We start from the raw sequence: 19277 nt of genomic DNA, 5'->3' as shown, positions 1-19277 counted from the left end.
TGGGCTTAGGCTTGCAGGGGGTAGATTTCGGGTGAAGTGGATCCCAAACTTCCAAACTTACACCTTAGGTACCTCCTAGTTAGGTATCTTTAGGTACATGGTACCTAGCATCTTTTCCTTAACCATGCGACCAGGCTGGCGGCCTCGAGTTTTAAATGAGCAGCCCTACCAAAACCAATAACCTACTTCAGTTACTTGTAATTCTATAGCCAAACCAACAGTAAATAATACACAAATTATATCAAAATAATTGTAAAAGTATATATTATTTATGTGATTTTCCTTATTTCTTGTTTACCTTTCTACGAATTTCTATAATCTTTTGAATTCAACATGGTCAGTCTTGTATGTGCTGTTGTTTTTGTGGGTCAACTGCTCATTTAATTTTCGCGCCTGCCAGCCAGCAGCATGCAGCAAGTCAGCAAGTCCAGCCAGTTAGCCCACGCTTTGTCATCCGGTCCCGCTATGACGGCTACTGTGGACCAGTAACCTTGTACTTCTGTGCCTGAATTGCAACTGCAACTAAAGTCAATTAACAGCTTCGCAACTAAACAGCAGTCTTGGATATCACCACATATACCACATACCACTTCATATCTCACAGCAATAATTAAATATACTCAAGAAATAAAAAACAAAAGCAAAAATACACTGTAATAATGTCATCCACCGCCTCTTCTATCCCTAAATGGGTTGCCGATCTACAACATCCTCCACCACCCAAGTCGAAGAATAGTAGCATTCCCGATCCTCCCGGTTACCCATCGCAATCAACCGCATTATCAAAGGTATCGACATACAATAATCAGTTCATATGCAATTGAAACTAACACCCCGCGATAGAAAAAAGCGTCGAAGGAAGCCAAAATACAACCCCGAAAGCAACACACCCCTGAAGAGATGGATACGCTCAAGCTGAAGAAGGCCTGGGAGGTGGCGCTCGCACCCGTGAAGAGCTTGCCTATGACGGCTATCATGATGTACATGTCAGGCAACTCTCTACAGATCTTTAGCATAATGATGGTGTACATGGCCTTCAAGAACCCCATCTTGGGCATCCTAAGCACAAACCAGGCGTTTGAGAGGTTCGAGAGCGAAACCAACAAGAGCAAGATGATACAGGCCAAGCTGGCATATGTCGCGATGCAGCTTGTAGCTCTGGCTGTTGGGATCTGGAAAGTCAACGCTATGGGTTTATTACCGTAAGTCTGGCCTATTAAATAGGTACCCATTATAACTAACTAGGAGAAATGTTCTAACAGCATACAGAACCACGAGATCAGACTGGCTGGCTTGGGAAGCCCAACGAGAACCACTAGAGCTTGCTGTTCCTGCTTTATAGACTCTGGAAGATACCAAATACAATCTCGAATACATTCTACCTTATATTTTCTTCTAGCACTGATCCCTTTTCTCCATTCCACGTTGCTGGTTTCTGTTTACTTCGATCCTGAGGTAGCGGCTGCTTCACTGGTGGGCTTTGCAGGCTTTGACGGCTCAATGTTGGAAGTTTTAGATTCGCCGGTTTTCGTAGGGACGATGATCGAATACATGTTATGGTATGGGTCATCCACCATTGGTTGGCTCTTCCAGCGTTCCATGACATCTCTATCGTGGCCTTGGATTTCTCGCGGGAAGTCCTCTTTCAAACTATTTCTCAACGTATGCTCACGATCCATCCATGGACGGTTCAAAGTCGAAAATATCGTGTCTCCTGAAATTGGGTGCTCATTCAGAGTAGGATGATCAGCGGTCTTAGGGTTGGTTGCAATTCTCTCACGCTTCTCCGAAACGTGTATCTCAACCTATCAACATTATAAGCTACTGATTTCTCGTTAGCGTGTGTGTCGAGTTACCTTTGGTTCCATGACGGGGCAACTGATTTAGGTACTGAATAGCTCGAAATCTTTGCGAGGTCTCACGATAACACGAGGTGTTTAAGTCCGGGAACTTCTAGTCAACACTCTGGTTGGGTTGATCGGAAAATATGTGTACATGGTTGTTCAAGTCAACTGCAACGGTGCAAATCATTTAGTATCCATATCCACGTTAGGACGGGGGCATCCAAAGGTATTAAATATTGTCCTCGTCTTCCAATATAAACTGCATACCTTACCTATAACTCGCAAGCAAAGGTGGCAGGCCCCGCTTCGAGAGTCACGTACAACAGCTTGTCGATCATCCCATGCTATCCCATATGGCATGCTGCATTTCGGGGTCAATTTCAGCGCCTTCAAAACAGAACGCTTTAAACCCCCCACGAAGATTCTACTGGTAAACATGGTGTTCCGACGGATTGGACAGCACCCTGAAACGCCATTGTTTACGTTACGTGCAGAACGTCAAATAGAAATCGTTATGTTGTTCTCGCTGTACAAGATTAGGTAGAAGAACTAAACTGAATGCTCGAACTGTTGGATGCTAGTATCCTGCTTGCTTTACCCCTAACAAGCACTGAAATGAAGACACCTCCATGCTAGCTACCGACCTATCAGAATCTAGGAGCCGCCCGGTCGGTATCTATTGTATAATTAGTTGGCAGGGTTGTAAATGATGTGCACTGCGGGCCAAACGCCGAAATCTCTTCATCTGGGGAACCCCCAATCGTGGCTGCCGCATATGCAGTGCATTATGAGGTGCAGACTCGCACTGGGTCAAGAGAGTAGCGGTCTGTCATTGACAAATAACGCTCACGTGGAGAAGCGGAAGATTCGGCAATGGAAGTTCGACAGGATCTAATTCCGCCTTCTCCGCCACGACGTATGTGATATGCAATGAATCTCTACGATGCCCCTAGGCGGGGTTGCATTCTAGGACTCTATCAACCACCTGACGGGGCTTTGGGGTAGTGTCAGAAGCTTAATCACTCAGCCTCTTTTAGGAATTGTTTATGCATACAGACCGTCTATTTACTTTTTGACCGATTTTCTATTCCAATACAACACCATGATATATATCTTTATCAGCCCATTTTCATGCCTACGTTCTCCGTGACTACCTACTCATACTCGGTAACTAAGGTATGTTGGGTATGATCGGTGGCCTGCGAAGGTATCATTATGAGTTGGCTTCTTGCATCATATCCCCCCCATAAAGCCAGCCTACTTAGAATTCATAAATGAGTCCCTGCTCCTGGCTAAAAGGTTCGTAACACCGCAACTACTTGATGATATCTATTCACCGCTTTAACGAGCTGCAACCACTTAGAAAGTCTGGAACGTTATGCCATTGCCCGCATGGCTGTACTGTCCCGGGCATTTTTCTTGGCGCATAAGTCTATAGGTTGCGAGTGACTCTAAAGCTATGCGGTTCCTGAGGAGGGTTGGATGTTTTTCCCTTTCAGTCCACTCGAGCACTTTATAGTAGCAAGTTGTTTCGCATTAGGTATCCTCAACGGTAGCCTGATCTAGCCGGACGAGACCAGTTCGGTGTGTCAAGCTTGTATGTAGGAACTTCATGTTGCGGACACGGCATCCAAACTCGCAAACTATTGCTTGGGTACCTAAGTTTATATTTCATACCTGTTACATTCTATTGTTAGATATCGATAGTGTACTTGATAATTGATATGAGATGACGACTGCCTTAACATACCGTCTTATAGGTTACTTGAATGTATATCGGTTACAAACTGTAGATGATATACCTAATCCATAGGTGAATGCATACAGCGATAGGGAGTATTTGTAGAGTTGGAGACCCGTTGCTTGCTGTTGGTAAGTTCATGGTTTTTTACCTGGTTACGTTAGTTATAAGATAATAATAAATATGGCTAAGGAAATGTTACATGATTCAATCCTAGGCATTAGGGGAAATCTACGATTCAAGTACAAAGGCGTAACTTCATCTCGCTATAATACTTTTAGACAACATTACTTTAACTGAATTTTTTTTATAAAAAAAAACAAAAGCAAAGAAAAAAAAAGGTAAAAGCGCACTGCTTATGATATGAGCACGTATTTCTTTCACATGTCTGAGTTATGGACAAAGAATAATAAGTTGTATAAATAAAGCAATGACGTAATATCAGAACAAGGGAATTTAAAGTTAAACTGCCCCACTTCCAATGCACATGGCTCCGTATCGATAAGCACAGGTTTAGTTATACGCCTCTGGCTCTCCGTTGATCCTCATTCGAAGCGAAGCCGTTACATATACAAGCTAGGTAAGTAATAGTTTGTTATAGTTCCAGATTTAAAGTTTCCGGTGTTTCCTAACCAAAACTAGCCCTTCGCAGGCGACAACGGTTTCAGTAAATCTCTCATCAATTCTATTACCCCACCTATAGCTGTTGGAAATCAAAACCCCCCATCGTATACCTTGGGGAGTATGCTTCAATCGAGAGTGTTGTGTGGGTTCCGATGGCCGACGCGAGTGATCAGGATGGTACAACGGCCAGCAACGGCCAGACTTCTCAGCCACTTAATAGTAGCCAAGCTTCTCACGACGGCTGGGACGGTAACCACCGAGTCATTGATGACGAAACCCATGATACCGAACGGGAACGCTTAGAACCTACCTATCCCCTATTGCAGAATAATGCTAGTAGCGAAACTTTGCTACAAAACGTCCAAACACAGAAGCGAACTACCGTCGAGGACGATAACGATGAGGAGCCCGTCGCTAGACCCTTTGTCCGAACAAACAGCCCAAACCTATCCTCCAGGGTTGCTACTCCACCCGAAGAAGAACGTGCTCCGACCCGGTCGGCCTACAAGATGCACAAGTTCACCTTGTACGAAACCGCGAGCCGCTATTACATTGTCGGAGGAGATATTACCGAGAAGCGCTATCGCATCTTGAAGATCGCTCGCAATACCCACGAGTCCGAGTTGAGCATAACGGATGATAAAATCATTTATAGCCAGAAGGAGATGAACTCGCTGCTAAATACTATCGACGATGGGAACAAGAGCACCGGTGGCATCAGACAGAGGTGTACGACCTGGGGGATTCTAGGCTTTATTAAATTCACAGGGCCGTACTACATGCTCCTGATCACGAAGAAAAGTACGGTAGCGATGATTGGCGGCCACTATGTCTACCAGATCGACGGAACCGAACTTATCCCTTTAACTCCGCCCAAGTACAAGACGGATTCTCGTCACGTCGAGGAGCAGCGCTTCTTGAATATTCTTAAAAATCTAGATCTCACAAGATCCTTCTACTACAGTTACTCGTACGACATCACGAGGACCCTGCAACACAACATTACCCGGGAGAGAACTGCTTTGCTGAATGGAATGCCAGGTACGACGTACGACGATTACAATCCCATGTTTATCTGGAATAGCCATCTTCTGCGCCCTGTCCAGGATGCTATCCATGACCCATTCGATTGGTGTCGGCCGATAATATATGGGTATATCGATCAAGCTGCCATAGCTATATACGGTCGGACGGCACACATCACTATAATCGCCCGACGATCGAGATATTTCGCAGGAGCCAGATTCTTGAAGCGCGGCGCAAATGATCTAGGCTACGTAGCCAACGATGTCGAGACGGAGCAAATCGTCTCCGAAGCGTTGACAACTTCATTCCATTCTCCTGGCCCCAAGCTCTTTGCAAACCCCCAGTTTACTTCATATGTCCAGCACAGGGGAAGTATCCCTCTCCACTGGACGCAGGATAATATCGGTGTTGCCCCCAAACCCCCGATCGAGTTGAATCTCATCGACCCCTTTTACACAGCGGCGGCACTGCATTTCGACAACTTGTTCGAACGCTACGGCTCCCCGGTATACGTGCTTAATCTCATCAAGGCCAGAGAAAGGACGCCGCGGGAATCCAAGTTGCTACACGAGTACACAAACGCCATCAACTACCTAAACCAGTTCTTGCCCGAGGGACACAAGATCATCTACAAAGCTTGGGATATGAGTAGGGCCGCGAAAAGCAAAGACCAGGATGTCATCGGTACGCTTGAGAACATCGCCGAGACCGTCGTCACCACAACTGGCATTTTCCATAATGGCGACGGCGATATCACTCCAACTAGTGTCCAGAACGGTGTCGCGAGGACGAATTGTATCGACTGCTTAGACCGTACCAATGCTGCTCAATTTGTCATTGGAAAGCGGGCGCTTGGACACCAGCTTCACGCCCTGGGTATGCTCGAAAATAATACCATCGACTACGACACGGACGCGGTCAATCTCTTCACGCATATGTATCACGACCACGGCGATACCATCGCGGTCCAGTACGGTGGTTCCCAGTTGGTGAATACGATGGAGACGTACCGCAAGATCAACCAGTGGACGAGCCATTCTCGCGACATGATCGAGAGTTTCAAGCGCTATTACAATAACTCGTTCCTGGACAGCCAAAGGCAGGAGGCGTATAACCTCTTCCTCGGGAACTACATCTTCTCTCAGGGGCAACCTATGCTGTGGGATTTCTCTACGGATTACTACCTTCACCACGCTAACCCGCGGACGTGGTCGCAGAAGGAAAAGCACGATTATATCCATTGGTACACGCCGGCGTACCTCGAGAAGCGGACTATACCCCCTTACGTGCCGCCGAAGGGCGACATGGCCACAAAGCCCGTCTCGTTCTTCGACGACTACTGGCTCGAGTATTACCGCCCGTCGACATTGTCTTCGTTCCCCAAGATGTTCCCGTACAAGATGAATTCTACCCTCAAGTACATACCGTTGAAATCCACCCAAGAAGGCAAATACGACCTGAGCCCCTTCCGCGTCCGCACCGAGGGCGACACGGAAACGCCCGAGAAGAAGAAATCGACCGCGAAGAAAGAGGTGATCATCGTCGACCCCCAAGAGTCGAGAATGTCCTCGCTGGATGACGACTCCGAGTCCGCGATGACGGAGAAGACTAGCTCCCGGGGCATATCGATCCAGCGATGGCTGCAGCCCTTGCAGCCGGACCGGGGCCCCACGATCCCCCAGAGCATAATGAAGGACTCGGCCGAGAACCGCGACGGCTACAGGCTGAAGCAGACGGCGCAGGAGAAGACGAAGACGGCGCAGTGGACGTTCGCCAACATCGTCCATGAATCGCTCAACCCGACCGTGAGCGCGCAGGAAGGGGACGACTACGCGCGGTACATCAGCCACCCGCAGAGCCTGCCGCTGGTGATATCCAACGAGGCGCCGCCGGACGTCGACTCGTCCGAGTACCAGGACTACCTGAACGGGAGCTGGCAGACGGACGGGCTGATGCTGATGGCTTCGGCGGGGATGGCGACGGGGATAGGCGGTACGACGGCGGGAATGAGCACCACCGAAGAAGGAGAATACGACGACGTCGTCGACGCGTACAACGACCTGCTGCGGATCGGCGAGAACCCGCTGACCGTCACGGACGAGGACCTGCCCAAGAAGCGCTACAAGGCCTACCGCAAGTGGCTCCGGGGAAAGTCCCTCTTCAAGCAGCAGCCGGTTGATTAGGGCTCGGCGGCCGCGCGGAGGTCCGCGAGCAACGAGTTTTCCGAGTTCTCGGTGTCTTCCTGAATTACGATGCATGCATGCGCGCCTTTTGTTTTTGTGCTAGGTATTATTGATTAGGTACCTAAATTAACCTCGCCCAGATAAACAAAAAAGCTCGCTTAGTCGAGGGTCTTTCTCGACGAGAGGGTCCACGCGTTCTCCGAAATTTACGTTGGCGGCGTTCATTATAGCGGACAGCATGGTAGCGGTTTGGATCAGTCCGGTCTTGAGCTCGTTCGCGATCGGACTGCTGTCGGATGTAAAGGACGACGACTCTGCTTCGTCGCTGATGTTGAGCCAGCTGAGCATGAGCATCTTGACGATCTCGTTGCAGTAGTGCGGGATTCGCGGCCAGCAGGTGAGCAGGACTGCCTGCAGGAGCTTGATGCTCGAGATGAGCGCGGGCGGGTACTTGGTGCCGAAGGGGTCGGTCATGATCTCGGAGAGCATGGGGAGGAAATCCTGTTGTTTGTTTGTTAATATATGTAACTAGAATTCATACCTGTTATACATCGCAGCGGAAACGGCTTTCTTTTTTTTTTTTTTTTTTTTTGTATTTGTTACAGGAATTCATGGAGTGTGTTTTGGGTTGGTTTGTTTTTAGAATGGGTCAAGCGGGAAATATTAGAGGCGAATAACAAGGAACGGTTTGGTTTTTACCTTGAGGTGTTTCACGGCTAGTATACCCATCCCGTTTATAATACAGACGAGCGTTTCGCAGAACAGGCCCACGAGCCGCACGTGATCTTTCGCGTGGTGATACCCGACCATGATGCCTTCTCTGATGATCTTGTCCAGCAGTCTGCGCTGCGCTTCCGTGATCTGACTATGCGCTGGTTTCTGCGTCTCCGCCGTGCTTGCGCTGCCGACTGTGGCCGTATGCTGGTCGATAGTCAGGCCGGCCATCTCGATTAGCACCGGGTACGCGGCGCCGAGGATCTGCAGAGCTTCGTCCTCGGGCGTCAGGCTCGGCAGGTACAAGACGGCGGGGAACACGGCCTGCTCGAAGACCTCGGCTAGTCCCGTGTCCCGCATCAGGGTCTGAGGGCATCGCGCCCAGAAGGCGCGCAGGATGCCGAGCGCGCGGATCTTGAGGGGGGCGGGGCCCGGCTCGTCGATCAAGGTGAGGAGGACGGGGGTGAAGAGCGGCCAGTGGGCTTGGAGGAGGGGGGACTGCGCGGGGGAGAGGTAGGTTAGTTAGTTTAGGTAGTTCGTTAGTAGATAATGTTGAACTCAACGCATAGATATGAACTTTGGGACGAATATATCTTAAATCACGGAGTTTGCTTTTCAGTTGAACAAAAAAAAAAAACCGACTTACATCCGCATGCCGCACAGCCCACTCGAACACCGTAACCGCGTACCGATGGGCATACTTCCACGGCTTCGTCTCGGAGGACTCGCGAGCGGCGCCGTCGTACCGCGACGCCTCCTCGACGTACTCTGCCTTGCGCCCGGAAGCCGTGATCGCCGCGGGGCGGGACTTGGAGAACAGCGGGCGAAGGAACCCTGCTAGGACGTCATCGACGATGAACGGCCGCGCTTGCGAGCCGTCGAGGTGCGCCGACAGCAGGGTTTGGGAGAGCGCGGAGGATTCCGCCGTTGTCCAGGGGTCCGTGGGATTGGTGAAAGCCGCGATGCGGAGAAGGACCGGGCGAGGAAGCTGGAAGGGAATGGCTTTGGAGGGGATTTTGGTAAGCGCATCTAAGGCTTTGAGGCCCAGGTTGCCTTTGCGCTGAAGAGTGGCGTAGTCGGTCTCGTCTACCTCTCATACACCGTTAGTGATTGCTCCTCTCGCTGTGTGTCCGTCATGTGAATAAAGACTTCGTACCTTGGTCTAGCGAATCGCCGGAACAGAGGGGTACGATGAGGGAGCTGATATGGTCGGCGATTTCATTGACCGCGCCATCAAAGTTGTCCTCGTTGATGATGCCTTGTACTTCGGCGTTCTTGCTGAACTTGAGGATGATAGCATATGCGGCTATGAGCAGAGCGACGTGATCCTGCATACGCTCACTCAGTACTGATATATCAAATGAAAAACGATATTAAATGCGTACCGATTCATCTTTGCTATGCGATAGGAAGCTTTCCAGGTCATGAATGGTGATATTATCAGGGACCACTAGAGTGACCGTTTGTTAGTTTGCTGTCTGGAGTTAAGATGTGATGGGACTGGGACAAGATAAAATGAGATGAGATGCGAAGGGAAGCCTACGTCGTAAAAGATCCTCGTCAATTTCCTGGGACGGATTCTGAGACCCCTCAACACTCTTGCAGGCTTTGAGAAGTTCCTCAAACATAATTCTTTCGATAAGTATTTTTTTTTTTTTTTTTTTCGTGATTTGTTTGTTACTTTAAAGTATAACTCATTCAAGAAAGTCGAGATGATGGGGGTGGTGCTAAGTACCTCGCAAGGTATTAAGTTCAATATTCTACAGATTTAACTTTTGAAAGCTTGACGGGCCGCTGTCAGGTGTTTAACAGCTGGCCCCCCATTATTACCCAACATACTATTTAAGGGGTTGCACAAGCATCAAGAGTTGAGTATTAAATGAGTAATGAATCAACTGTGCTTTTGAGATACATTCTTTTTATAACTGTATTATAGGAATTTATTTTTATTGGTTTCTTTCTTGATATCATTTTATCTTATAATCTTGTAAGGAGCGAAATTCTATGTGCGAGACATAAAATACATGTGTATGAGTTCGCATCCAGAATAAATAAGGCCACCCCCTTTTCATTGCTTTGCAATAACACTGCCTAATCCAATCCATCCTCTCTAGAATAATTCACTTACCTCTTATATAAACTTACTCTCTAAACCCCACTCTCCTCTCTGACCTTTTCACTGTTGATAAACTCACATCTCTCGAATATTTTCTCCCATTTCACCGCTTGTTCAGCCGCAGTTCCCACGGCCTCACTCCCATCTTTCTCCAGGGAAACAGCCGCGTCCCCATACGGGCCTCCAAACAGTTTCAACGCAAGCCGGCTTGGGGACTCTTTCCCCAATTCTTCCTTCGTTGCTCCGTCGAAAGCCGCGGGCCATCCGTCAGATCCGCCAGCAGGCTTCCCAGATGTTACGAACTTGACTATGCTCCGGCTCATGGCCTTCGCAAGTCCTAGTTGGTGTGCTGAGTTGTCCGCGCCTCCAGCCAGTTGCTGGACGTTTAGCACATACGGGATATCGCTGAGGTGGGCTACGCGCCACATCGGCACCCCTATCATCTCGTAAACCGGCGTGAATCGCGTTGCGTTGTGCTCGTATATCCGAACCTGTGATACGTCTACGCCGGCGTTCTTTACGTATTGCCACGCGAAATCGAGCACGGGGCAGGTAAACCACAAGTCCTTGTTGAGCTGCGCTGCGCGGTAGTACTGCGGCGTGATGGGTCCGTCGTAATCTGGCCGCACCATACCCTCGAAGTCTTCAATTGGGTATAACTCTAGTAGTTTCGATTTCGTGGATTCGGAGTGGCCTGTTAGCCATCGTCCGAAGCTAGCCAGCACGTCCTCGTCGGTTGACGCCGTGGGAGGGGCGTACCAAGCACCCTCGTTCGATACCCAAGACGCAATGATTGGTATCCCCTTGGCAAACTTTCCAGCACGGAGTAGTTGGGACGGTCTATCGGTTAAGAAATCATTATCATAGGTAGGGTAGAAAAATGCTTCCCCGAACGGTGGCCGCGCGGCACGGGCAGCTGTAACGGAAAGATTGGCTAGAAGCTCAAAGGGAGCTTCCCGTAGACATTGCACGGTCTCTACTGATTGACTGTCGCCGTTCTTAATACATCCTACCCCCTGAGCGACGGCTTCGGTATTCTTCGCCACCAAGTCGGACTTGGTATTGAAGTTCAGTCCTGATGCACCAGACATCATTCTAAGATACTGTTTAGTATGAAAGCCCAAGACTGATCCAATGGCAGGAGACTACTTACACAGCCTGTTGAAATGGGACATGGTGATTTCCTCCGAATGCAAGCAACTGCAAACCGATATCGCTAGCCCCGACGCTTTGACCGATGGCAGTTACTTATAGGCATTAGAATTAGTATAGTAATCGTGAGTTGAACTTTGATTTACATACCACGTTGTGAATCGCCACCAAAGCTCTCGATATTATCACGAACCCCTATTTTCAGGACCTGTCAGCGTGATTCAAATGCATAAACGTCCTGCTTACATTCAAGAGCGGCGCGCTGGTCGCGTATGCCGGCGTTGGTATGCTTGGCGTCAACCAACGCTTTGCTAGTTGCGAAGCCGAAAACTTTGACTCGTTAGAAAAGCCATCCCGCTTTATTAGAAGACCTTATGATTGACATACAACCCAAGCGGTAGTTGATTCCAACGAAGATTACCGGTTGTCCATCTGCTGCAGCTTGCTTCACTAGACCAGTGGGTTCATATAGGACATCTGAGGCTGATCCTAGAGCATGACCACCTGTATTCAGTAGTGTTAGTCAACCAGCCTCATATGATCCTTAACATGTTATAATAAGATGCGCGAACCTCCATGTAGCCAGACTATTACCGGCAATCTGGCGCCCGGGGCTGTTCCGTGTGGGCGAGCAATCCGTAGACTCAAGCAGTTTTCACTGATGTTGACAATTTTACTTGTAAACGGAAAGATATCGCCTGTCCCTTGCGGACACCATGCACCAGGCTGCGTGGCATCGATAGACGACCCTTTATCATGCTTGATAGGGACAGGTGGTGCAAAACGGTTATTGCCTGAAGTATCTTGTGCATAGAAGACGTTCTGGAAATGGTCAACGCCATCAAGATGTCTGCCAGTATATGTAATCTCTCGAATGTGGTCAATTACGAGGACTGGGGAAGCCTGGTTTAAAAAGGGCAATTCCACATTGAAGTGATCCGCATTCCGGAGTAGAAATGCCCGGAACGGCTCGAGGTACACGGCCAGCAACCCACATGCTAGGGCACCCAAGCCGAGAAACAATGGAATGGCGCGGCCGGCCATTTTCAGCCTGATAGGAGTCGACTTTTACACCTTTCGAGTTGAAATATATTCCGATATATATATGAAATGGCTCAGGATAGCGGTAATTGTGAAGTTTAGTTATAGGATAAATACTCAAAAGGACCTCAGCGGAGTTAGCAGTAGTTGCTTTATTAGTTTGGGGGAGACCTACATGGAAGCTGAGCCATTTCCGACAATTCACGTTGGGAATAAAGGGAGAAATCGAGACCCCACCCCGAGCCTGAGGATACCAATAATATTGATACGTATCTTAAAATATATCTCAAGTCTCCACCCACTACCTACCTATAGGAGGTGTCGTACTTAATGTCGTTGGAATAACCCGTCCGGCGTGTTGGAATTTGAAATACATTCCTGTGTTACCAACGCTTCACAGGTTTAAAGTTGCTCTAGTCAACAAGTTCCATAAACTAAAAAGGGGATTAGTTAGCAGGGGGTTTTGGCTGTCTTTCGATATAATATTGCGTTTGGAGATATCCAATAACCGTTGCTATTTGCCTACTGCCTTACATCAAAGGTTTCCGAGACAGCCGACCTCGCTAATTCAATAAATGGACGTACAGTGTTTCTCATTTCGAACATATTATTCTATCTCAGTACGTGTGGTAATTTCGTGGTTATAGTAGTCTTAACAGCCACACAGGGGTTGGGGGAGGAAGCACATAAGTGTACCTCAGATACCTAAGGTAGCAATCGCAACACACGAGAATTTCTCTGTCCGTCGATATTTAGCAACACTATTTCCAAGGCGGATTTTCCAATTATACGGTAAAGTCCCTATATTAATATCAATAGTGGGAAATTGCTTCTAGGAGTGGATTAGCAAGTATTTTCTTTTAGTCTTTCTAAGTGATTATATTGCTAAGTGAGGTTATCGTGAAAGGGTTGAAACGTTACCTATTCGACCAATCAAACATCATAACGACGAATAGCTGCCCTTAAACGTAGTGTAAACCAGGTTTGTATGGTCTCATGGTCTGTCCTCGCCCCATATTTCCAACCATTTATCTCAATTGGGATAGGTAACCGTCGGAAGATCTCAGCCCTGCCAACCCGCCAAGTCAAAATCCACGTGGATCCGGAGGAGAAACGACCCTGCGGATCCAGCCGATGGTAGATGCTGTTTGCTAGATACGATCGAGATCTGTTTTTATATATACTCCTCGTAGACAAAATGCTCAAAACCGCATGCAGCCAAACGTCAACGGGTCGAATCTTCTTTGCAATATATATATTACGAATAAATAAAGAAATCGTGCAATACAATGCTAACTATAGGCATCATTTCTAACCAAAACGCCATATATGCTAGAAATTCTTTCACTGCTCCCTGCTCCTCCAAGCACTCATATCTGCTAAACATATGCAACTGAGCTTAAATTCCTTCCGCAGTACATAGAGTGAAAAGAACAATGCCTTTTCAGTGCGCCAATATGCGCATATAAATCGATCGCATCTTATATAAAAATCCTTTTAGAGGTAGGTAAGAAGTAGATAGCTTAAATTTTTTTCATTTCCATATCTGCCACTGTCTTGACAAGCTTACTCAATGATCGTAGCCAGCACCACGTTGCCAGGGGCTGGATTCCAATCGTAAGTTAACGGGAATATAGTGGTAGTTGTGACAGAGCTTCTTACCTTGGACTAGCGGACGGCTTGATACCAGCCGGGCTGGAACTATGCTGCGAACGCGATACTGAAGAGACCGAACCGTTATACGGGCTAGAAGTTCGGTTGATCGGATCGATGGGCGAGTGAGGCGCGGCGAAATGGGAAGGAGCATGATGGGAGTTATTAGCAGTCGAGTTAGCTCTTGAGCTTTGTCCTTGAAACGATGAATTGCGAGGGTTCGAATCTTCATCGTCGTCCAAGTCAAGGCCAGACGAATATCCCGGCTTTTCACCTCGAGCTGTCACTCCTAGGGCATCGAGTTCAGTTGAAGTGGCAAGCTGACTTTGAGATTTCATAAAAGACGTGCGATCATCAGACATGAACTTGTAGCGGCCATCCGGATTGCTTTGGAAGATGACGATGCCGGTAGTGATGATAAGCATTAGCAGGAGAACCAGCGTGCATACCGCATTCAGGATCCAGAGGACAACACCGACGACACCAGTCACAAGCCCGGGCTGGTCGAATACCTTAGTGAATATAAGGAGGAAGATGGCGTTCAAGAAGTTGACAACAGCAATGGCAATGTTGAAGGAATTGGTCTTTTTATCCATCCAAGGCCGCAGCACCGCGGACGAAATGAGAGCGGCGGCCTCGATAATAAGAAATGCAATGGCCTGAACGATGCCAGAGTTCTGGGCAAACGCAATAAAGAAAGCTTTCACCACGGTGTAACTGAGGACGGGTATAATAAAGTAATAAGCGGAGGCGCGGAATTGAATATAAAGGAAGCCTCATCATAATAAGTTAGCAACGAAGGTAGGGTGTTTATATCCACCAACACCCGCACATCAGGACTAAAAAAATAAGAGTTACTCACCCCATTTATTAAGAGTCTGAGGGTCTGAAAACAAGATGTAAGCCGGGTTCCTGTGAAGCGCGACTGAACGATGCGCGATCCGAACGACTTTATAGGCCGCCCAGGCAAGTACCCCATTGACGGCAACGAGGAAGAAGACGGCGACGACCATCAATGCGGAAGAGTCATTTTGAGTGAACTCCCAGAGGCAAAGAATCGTTACCGGGGGGTGCCCAATCAGGGCCATTCGAAACAAGATGCCTTTGAGAACGGTACCTAAGAGCATGTAGGCATTAATATCGGTACATTGTTCACATAAGAAGCTATACCGGAATGTAAGGTAGGGAATACTCACGCCAACCATTGCGAAAGTCTAGGAAAGTATCTCCTTTTATCCACTTCTGCTTCGCAGCCAGTTCGCATATTCCTTTAAAAGCAACCACACACAACGTAGTTACCACCATGATAAGGTAAAAAAAGGTGATTGCAGTCAAGAAAAGATTCGTAGTCTCGATATCTGCTCGAAATGCAACACGTTGAATGCCGTACACGACGTAGCTCCCATACGAGGTCATGACATTTGCTCGCTTCATGAGTTTTGAACCATGCTCCACCACGCTATTAGGGAGCATCGCGGCCCCGCGCTTGAAGAGGTCAACTGCACGTTTTTGCACCTCCACAGACACGATCGAATGGTCGGACTGGTCGATAATGTTACTCGCGGTGCCGCCTGTTGATCGTTGATACCAGGTAAAGATGCGTTGCACTAAGAAAATATGTTAACAGGTACTCCCAGGATAATTAGACCTGCAATACACAGGAGCACAATTGCCTTCAGGCATATTAGATAGGGGATGATGAGTCGACATACTAAAAGGGACTTCAATGATACCCATGCTCCACTGGAAATCTTGAGTCCACGCCTGAACGACGGGAGGTAGAGGAATTCCCATAAGACCAACCATAGCCTGCGCCTGAAAGTAACCTACCAACGACAAAGCGTTTGCGGCTACATGAGAAGCGGCGTTCGTATGACCCAGGCCGGAGAGGAACGCGGACGAAGCAAGAGCCAAACCAGCCACTACAGCCGAGGCCCATTTAACCCCGATTAAGTCGACTGTCTGTCCATTCGAAACCAAAGCCTCGACGCAAGCGACAGTTTGGCCAGCTTGAGGGCCATCAGTTGCGTTAATTCGAATTCTAACCTTAGCATCGATATCCGGAAAGTCGTAGGCGATAGACGGGATCTGAGATGCAGCATCTGGGACGTCAATATCAAAGGGGTTACCCAATTTTCCAGATACCATGGGACAAAATCCAGCCAGGCCTAGATCGCAAGGCTTAACTACAATGTGCTCAAACCTATAACCATAGGCGCTAATGTCAACGTCAAATTCAACCTTGGCTTCGATGGTAGAAAGGGCTGTGATGTTCACAGAAGCCTTGTTGGTGTCCGGATTAAATACAACGCTAAACAAACTGGCCGTAAAACCCGAGTTTTCCTGGCAGATGTTAAGAGAGGTAGATTGGAGAATTCGCTTTGATTCCACGGGAAGAATGGCAGATGCGAAATAGAGAGCCGCCAAGAGCGGAGACCGGTTGGAGAACCACATCGTCGTCGCTATTAGATAATCGAATTCATGAGTCCAAGTAAGCGTTCATTAGGTTTTCCGGTCCAAAGACTTAAGTCGATTAGATTTAGATGATGCGACTACGTAAATGGCAATTTAAATCGTATAATCGATGCCTTTTTTCGACGCGGCTTTGTTCAATCGGATCCCAGGTAAATATGTCGTCGTATTCGCACGCGCAAACAACTAGACGACTAAATCGATTATCCTATACCTATCGCAAGTGAGGGTTGGTTTGGCGCAAAAGCGAGTGAAATGCACCTCCCAAAAATATTAGACGGCGAAGGCGAAAGGGGCGGTTGAGAACCGAAAAAAAAAGTAGATAGCAGAAGTAATAAACGAAAGAATAAATCACCTGAAGCGAATGAATGGTGATGAAAACGTGGTGTGGAAGTTGCCTGTCAGCCAGCAACTAGCCGGGGGGGTTTCCCTCAATAAGGCCTAGGCAGGTAATGCAATGTGTGATTTCTCTTTTCTCGCCAGCCTAACAAAGTAGCTTGTAACGGCAGCTACGGTTCCCAGAAATCCATGTCCCTTGAAGAGGCAGTGCAAGTCGCAACTGGTCTGCAAAGGAAGGTGGGCCGCACAGCCCCACGTCACCTTGTGACTTGTGCCTTATGAGGTACAAATGAGAACTATCAATTTGAATACGAGACCTACATATTCGTTCCGGCTTGTTAAAGCATATCGGGAGCATAAGATATGGGTGGTGAAGATTGATAAATCCCGATACCTAAGTTGGTTTGATTTGACAAATAAGACTAACCACATAGGAGGTAGACAAGTATCCAATTTGGCATAGGTACATGAAGATGCTATTCCAAAATATAAAATAAACATTTTTCAACGGTTTCAATGCCGTGCAACACATTTCCTGCGATTTCCGTGTGCGAACTACCTAGACCAATGCAAGGTATCTAGCGTGATATCCCGAGCTAGTAAGCAGTACGTACTTGGAGTACTAATTTCAACCGCGATCCTTCTACGAAATCAGCAATGATTTGAGAAGAAGGAGCAGGGAGTCTTTAACTTATAATATTGCAAATTTAATGTATCACGAATAGTTGAGTAGACGATTCTATATATACTATAAAATTACTAACTTACTTAAACCCTACCTAAACACATGGCTGTCTCAACCAATAAGTAGCCCGTACCCGACCTATAATAGAACCTCGGATATCGGCTCCGAGAGAGATTTCCCAAAAGATATGGGAACAGAAGTTAAATTTATGGGTTAGGTTAGGTAAGTTTTTGATGTGGGGTCTTAATCCCCAGTTTCCACCATTGACGGACTGGTAGATTGACTTGACAAGAAAACGGCGGAGATCATCTGTAGCGCCTATGATACTTGATAGTCGAAACACTATCTCAACCTCCTTTAACTTCCCGTCTAACAGCAGAAACACCACTAATAAAACTTGCCAGGGGTCTCACTTGAGACTCCTTGGGAACAAAGGAGTTGTTTTGTATATAGCTTTGACTGTGACGTGACAAATACATTACAACAAATCTCATTGCTATGGAGCAGAACAACGCGTATCGGGAATATTAAACCAGCTCAGCAGTATCAAGAATTTATCGGCCTTCTCCAGGGAGTCGAGCGAACCCTTCAAAACAATCAACAAACTCTCCAGAACATTCAACAAGCCCAACAAGCCTTTAGCCGCCATTTGATTGCTATAGAGAACACTGCAATCCCAGTTCAAAACAAACCGAACCAGCAGTCTGATCCTAATAGTGTTCTTTTCCCACTTCGAGATCTCGCTACTGGAGATACTATACCACATTGTCCTAATACATCTGCCGATATACACAGATAATCTGCACTTGAGGCAACTCGTATCCTTCGTGCTTCCCAGGTGCCTGTACCTGCTGGCCGTATGATGGCCAAAAGGACGGCGGTTCTACGGTAATTTCTCTGACCAATCAACGATTGGCATCCTCAACCTCGACACGCAAATTTCTTCCACAATATGAGACTCTATTCTACGTTTACAGGAGCAGCAACAAGTGAACGGGCTACGGTGGTTGTTGACAAACACAATTTACCACAAATGTCAGGAGTATAGGGCACTAGGACGGGTTGGGACATGAGGCCCACTAGGATAGGTGTATATAAGGAGCACGCTACTCCCTCGAAAGTGCTTCGAGGGGCAAGCGCTAATAGATCACTACTCTACACTACATACTTGATACTCTACGTGCTACCGCTTCTGGTATTCACTCTATGTACGACATACCTCACGGTATCCCTCTGACAATATCCCAGGAGACCAAATCAGCATATCGCCTAACGACCCGCAAATATTGGGAACAGAGAGAGAAAAAGCAGCAACGGATAGGTTGTCACAGAACATGTCTATCATTCATGTGATATTAATGATTAATATTAATCAATACCCATGCAAGCGTAATCAAAAGCCCTACTGGATCAGTTCATGCGGAGGTATCCCCATTAACAACTCGCCAACCCCTGAGACGCTAGGACATATTAACTAGAAGGTATGGCGCAGCAATACTATGTATGTATTACTCAATGGGCTTCTTTACTCCCCACGCCGCCTCTCCTTTTTCTTCTCTTTTCCTTGCTCTCTGCGAGTTCGCCTCGGGTCCTCGTAAATAACCATTCGATCCGCTTGTTCTGTTTGCCTCGGCCTCCGAGATGAAGCATCGGCGTGGATTACAATCCGCGAGCTCTCACGGGCGTT

The 19277-nt window shown here is 47.6% G+C and overlaps 6 protein-coding genes across 6 annotated transcripts; 2 read left to right on the top strand and 4 right to left on the bottom strand.

Moving 5' to 3' along the window:
- The first annotated feature begins 240 nt into the window (after positions 1 to 240).
- F4812DRAFT_71876 (uncharacterized protein) lies at positions 241 to 1542 on the top strand. Its single transcript, XM_047939351.1, has 3 exons — positions 241 to 788; positions 844 to 1202; positions 1270 to 1542. Exons 1-3 carry the CDS (start codon positions 660 to 662, stop codon positions 1340 to 1342), a joined length of 561 nt encoding a protein of 186 aa, XP_047789275.1. The 5' UTR covers positions 241 to 659; the 3' UTR covers positions 1343 to 1542.
- Positions 1336 to 2261, bottom strand: F4812DRAFT_71833 (uncharacterized protein). The gene is made up of 3 exons (XM_047939350.1): positions 2117 to 2261; positions 1857 to 2012; positions 1336 to 1805 (listed from the first exon to the last, which is right to left on the bottom strand). Exons 2-3 carry the CDS (start codon positions 1866 to 1868, stop codon positions 1440 to 1442), a joined length of 378 nt encoding a protein of 125 aa, XP_047789274.1. The 5' UTR covers positions 1869 to 2012; positions 2117 to 2261; the 3' UTR covers positions 1336 to 1439.
- Positions 2262 to 4151: 1890 nt separating this feature from the next.
- Positions 4152 to 7481, top strand: F4812DRAFT_71760 (SacI homology domain-containing protein). The gene has a single exon (XM_047939349.1). The coding sequence runs from the start codon at positions 4362 to 4364 to the stop codon at positions 7416 to 7418; it is 3057 nt and encodes a 1018-aa protein (XP_047789273.1). The 5' UTR covers positions 4152 to 4361; the 3' UTR covers positions 7419 to 7481.
- On the bottom strand, positions 7482 to 9845 carry F4812DRAFT_71759 (uncharacterized protein). The gene is made up of 6 exons (XM_047939348.1): positions 9676 to 9845; positions 9518 to 9582; positions 9289 to 9460; positions 8779 to 9218; positions 8118 to 8630; positions 7482 to 7919 (listed from the first exon to the last, which is right to left on the bottom strand). Exons 1-6 carry the CDS (start codon positions 9758 to 9760, stop codon positions 7545 to 7547), a joined length of 1650 nt encoding a protein of 549 aa, XP_047789272.1. The 5' UTR covers positions 9761 to 9845; the 3' UTR covers positions 7482 to 7544.
- Positions 9846 to 10058: 213 nt separating this feature from the next.
- Positions 10059 to 12607, bottom strand: F4812DRAFT_433349 (alpha/beta-hydrolase). The gene is made up of 6 exons (XM_047934624.1): positions 11973 to 12607; positions 11788 to 11904; positions 11647 to 11730; positions 11551 to 11595; positions 11402 to 11495; positions 10059 to 11343 (listed from the first exon to the last, which is right to left on the bottom strand). The coding sequence occupies exons 1-6, from the start codon at positions 12442 to 12444 to the stop codon at positions 10281 to 10283; spliced, it is 1875 nt and encodes a 624-aa protein (XP_047789271.1). The 5' UTR covers positions 12445 to 12607; the 3' UTR covers positions 10059 to 10280.
- A 1074-nt stretch (positions 12608 to 13681) lies between these two features.
- On the bottom strand, positions 13682 to 17189 carry F4812DRAFT_433346 (TRP-domain-containing protein). The gene is made up of 5 exons (XM_047934623.1): positions 15807 to 17189; positions 15291 to 15701; positions 14957 to 15211; positions 14104 to 14869; positions 13682 to 14045 (listed from the first exon to the last, which is right to left on the bottom strand). Exons 1-5 carry the CDS (start codon positions 16546 to 16548, stop codon positions 14012 to 14014), a joined length of 2208 nt encoding a protein of 735 aa, XP_047789270.1. The 5' UTR covers positions 16549 to 17189; the 3' UTR covers positions 13682 to 14011.
- Between the last annotated feature and the right edge of the window lie 2088 nt (positions 17190 to 19277).

Source organism: Daldinia caldariorum (genome assembly GCF_022478825.1).
Source record: "Daldinia caldariorum strain CBS 122874 unplaced genomic scaffold F4812scaffold_11, whole genome shotgun sequence".
Taxonomy (NCBI): Eukaryota; Fungi; Ascomycota; class Sordariomycetes; order Xylariales; family Hypoxylaceae; genus Daldinia; species Daldinia caldariorum.
This window is presented reverse-complemented; position numbering and strand designations above follow the sequence as displayed.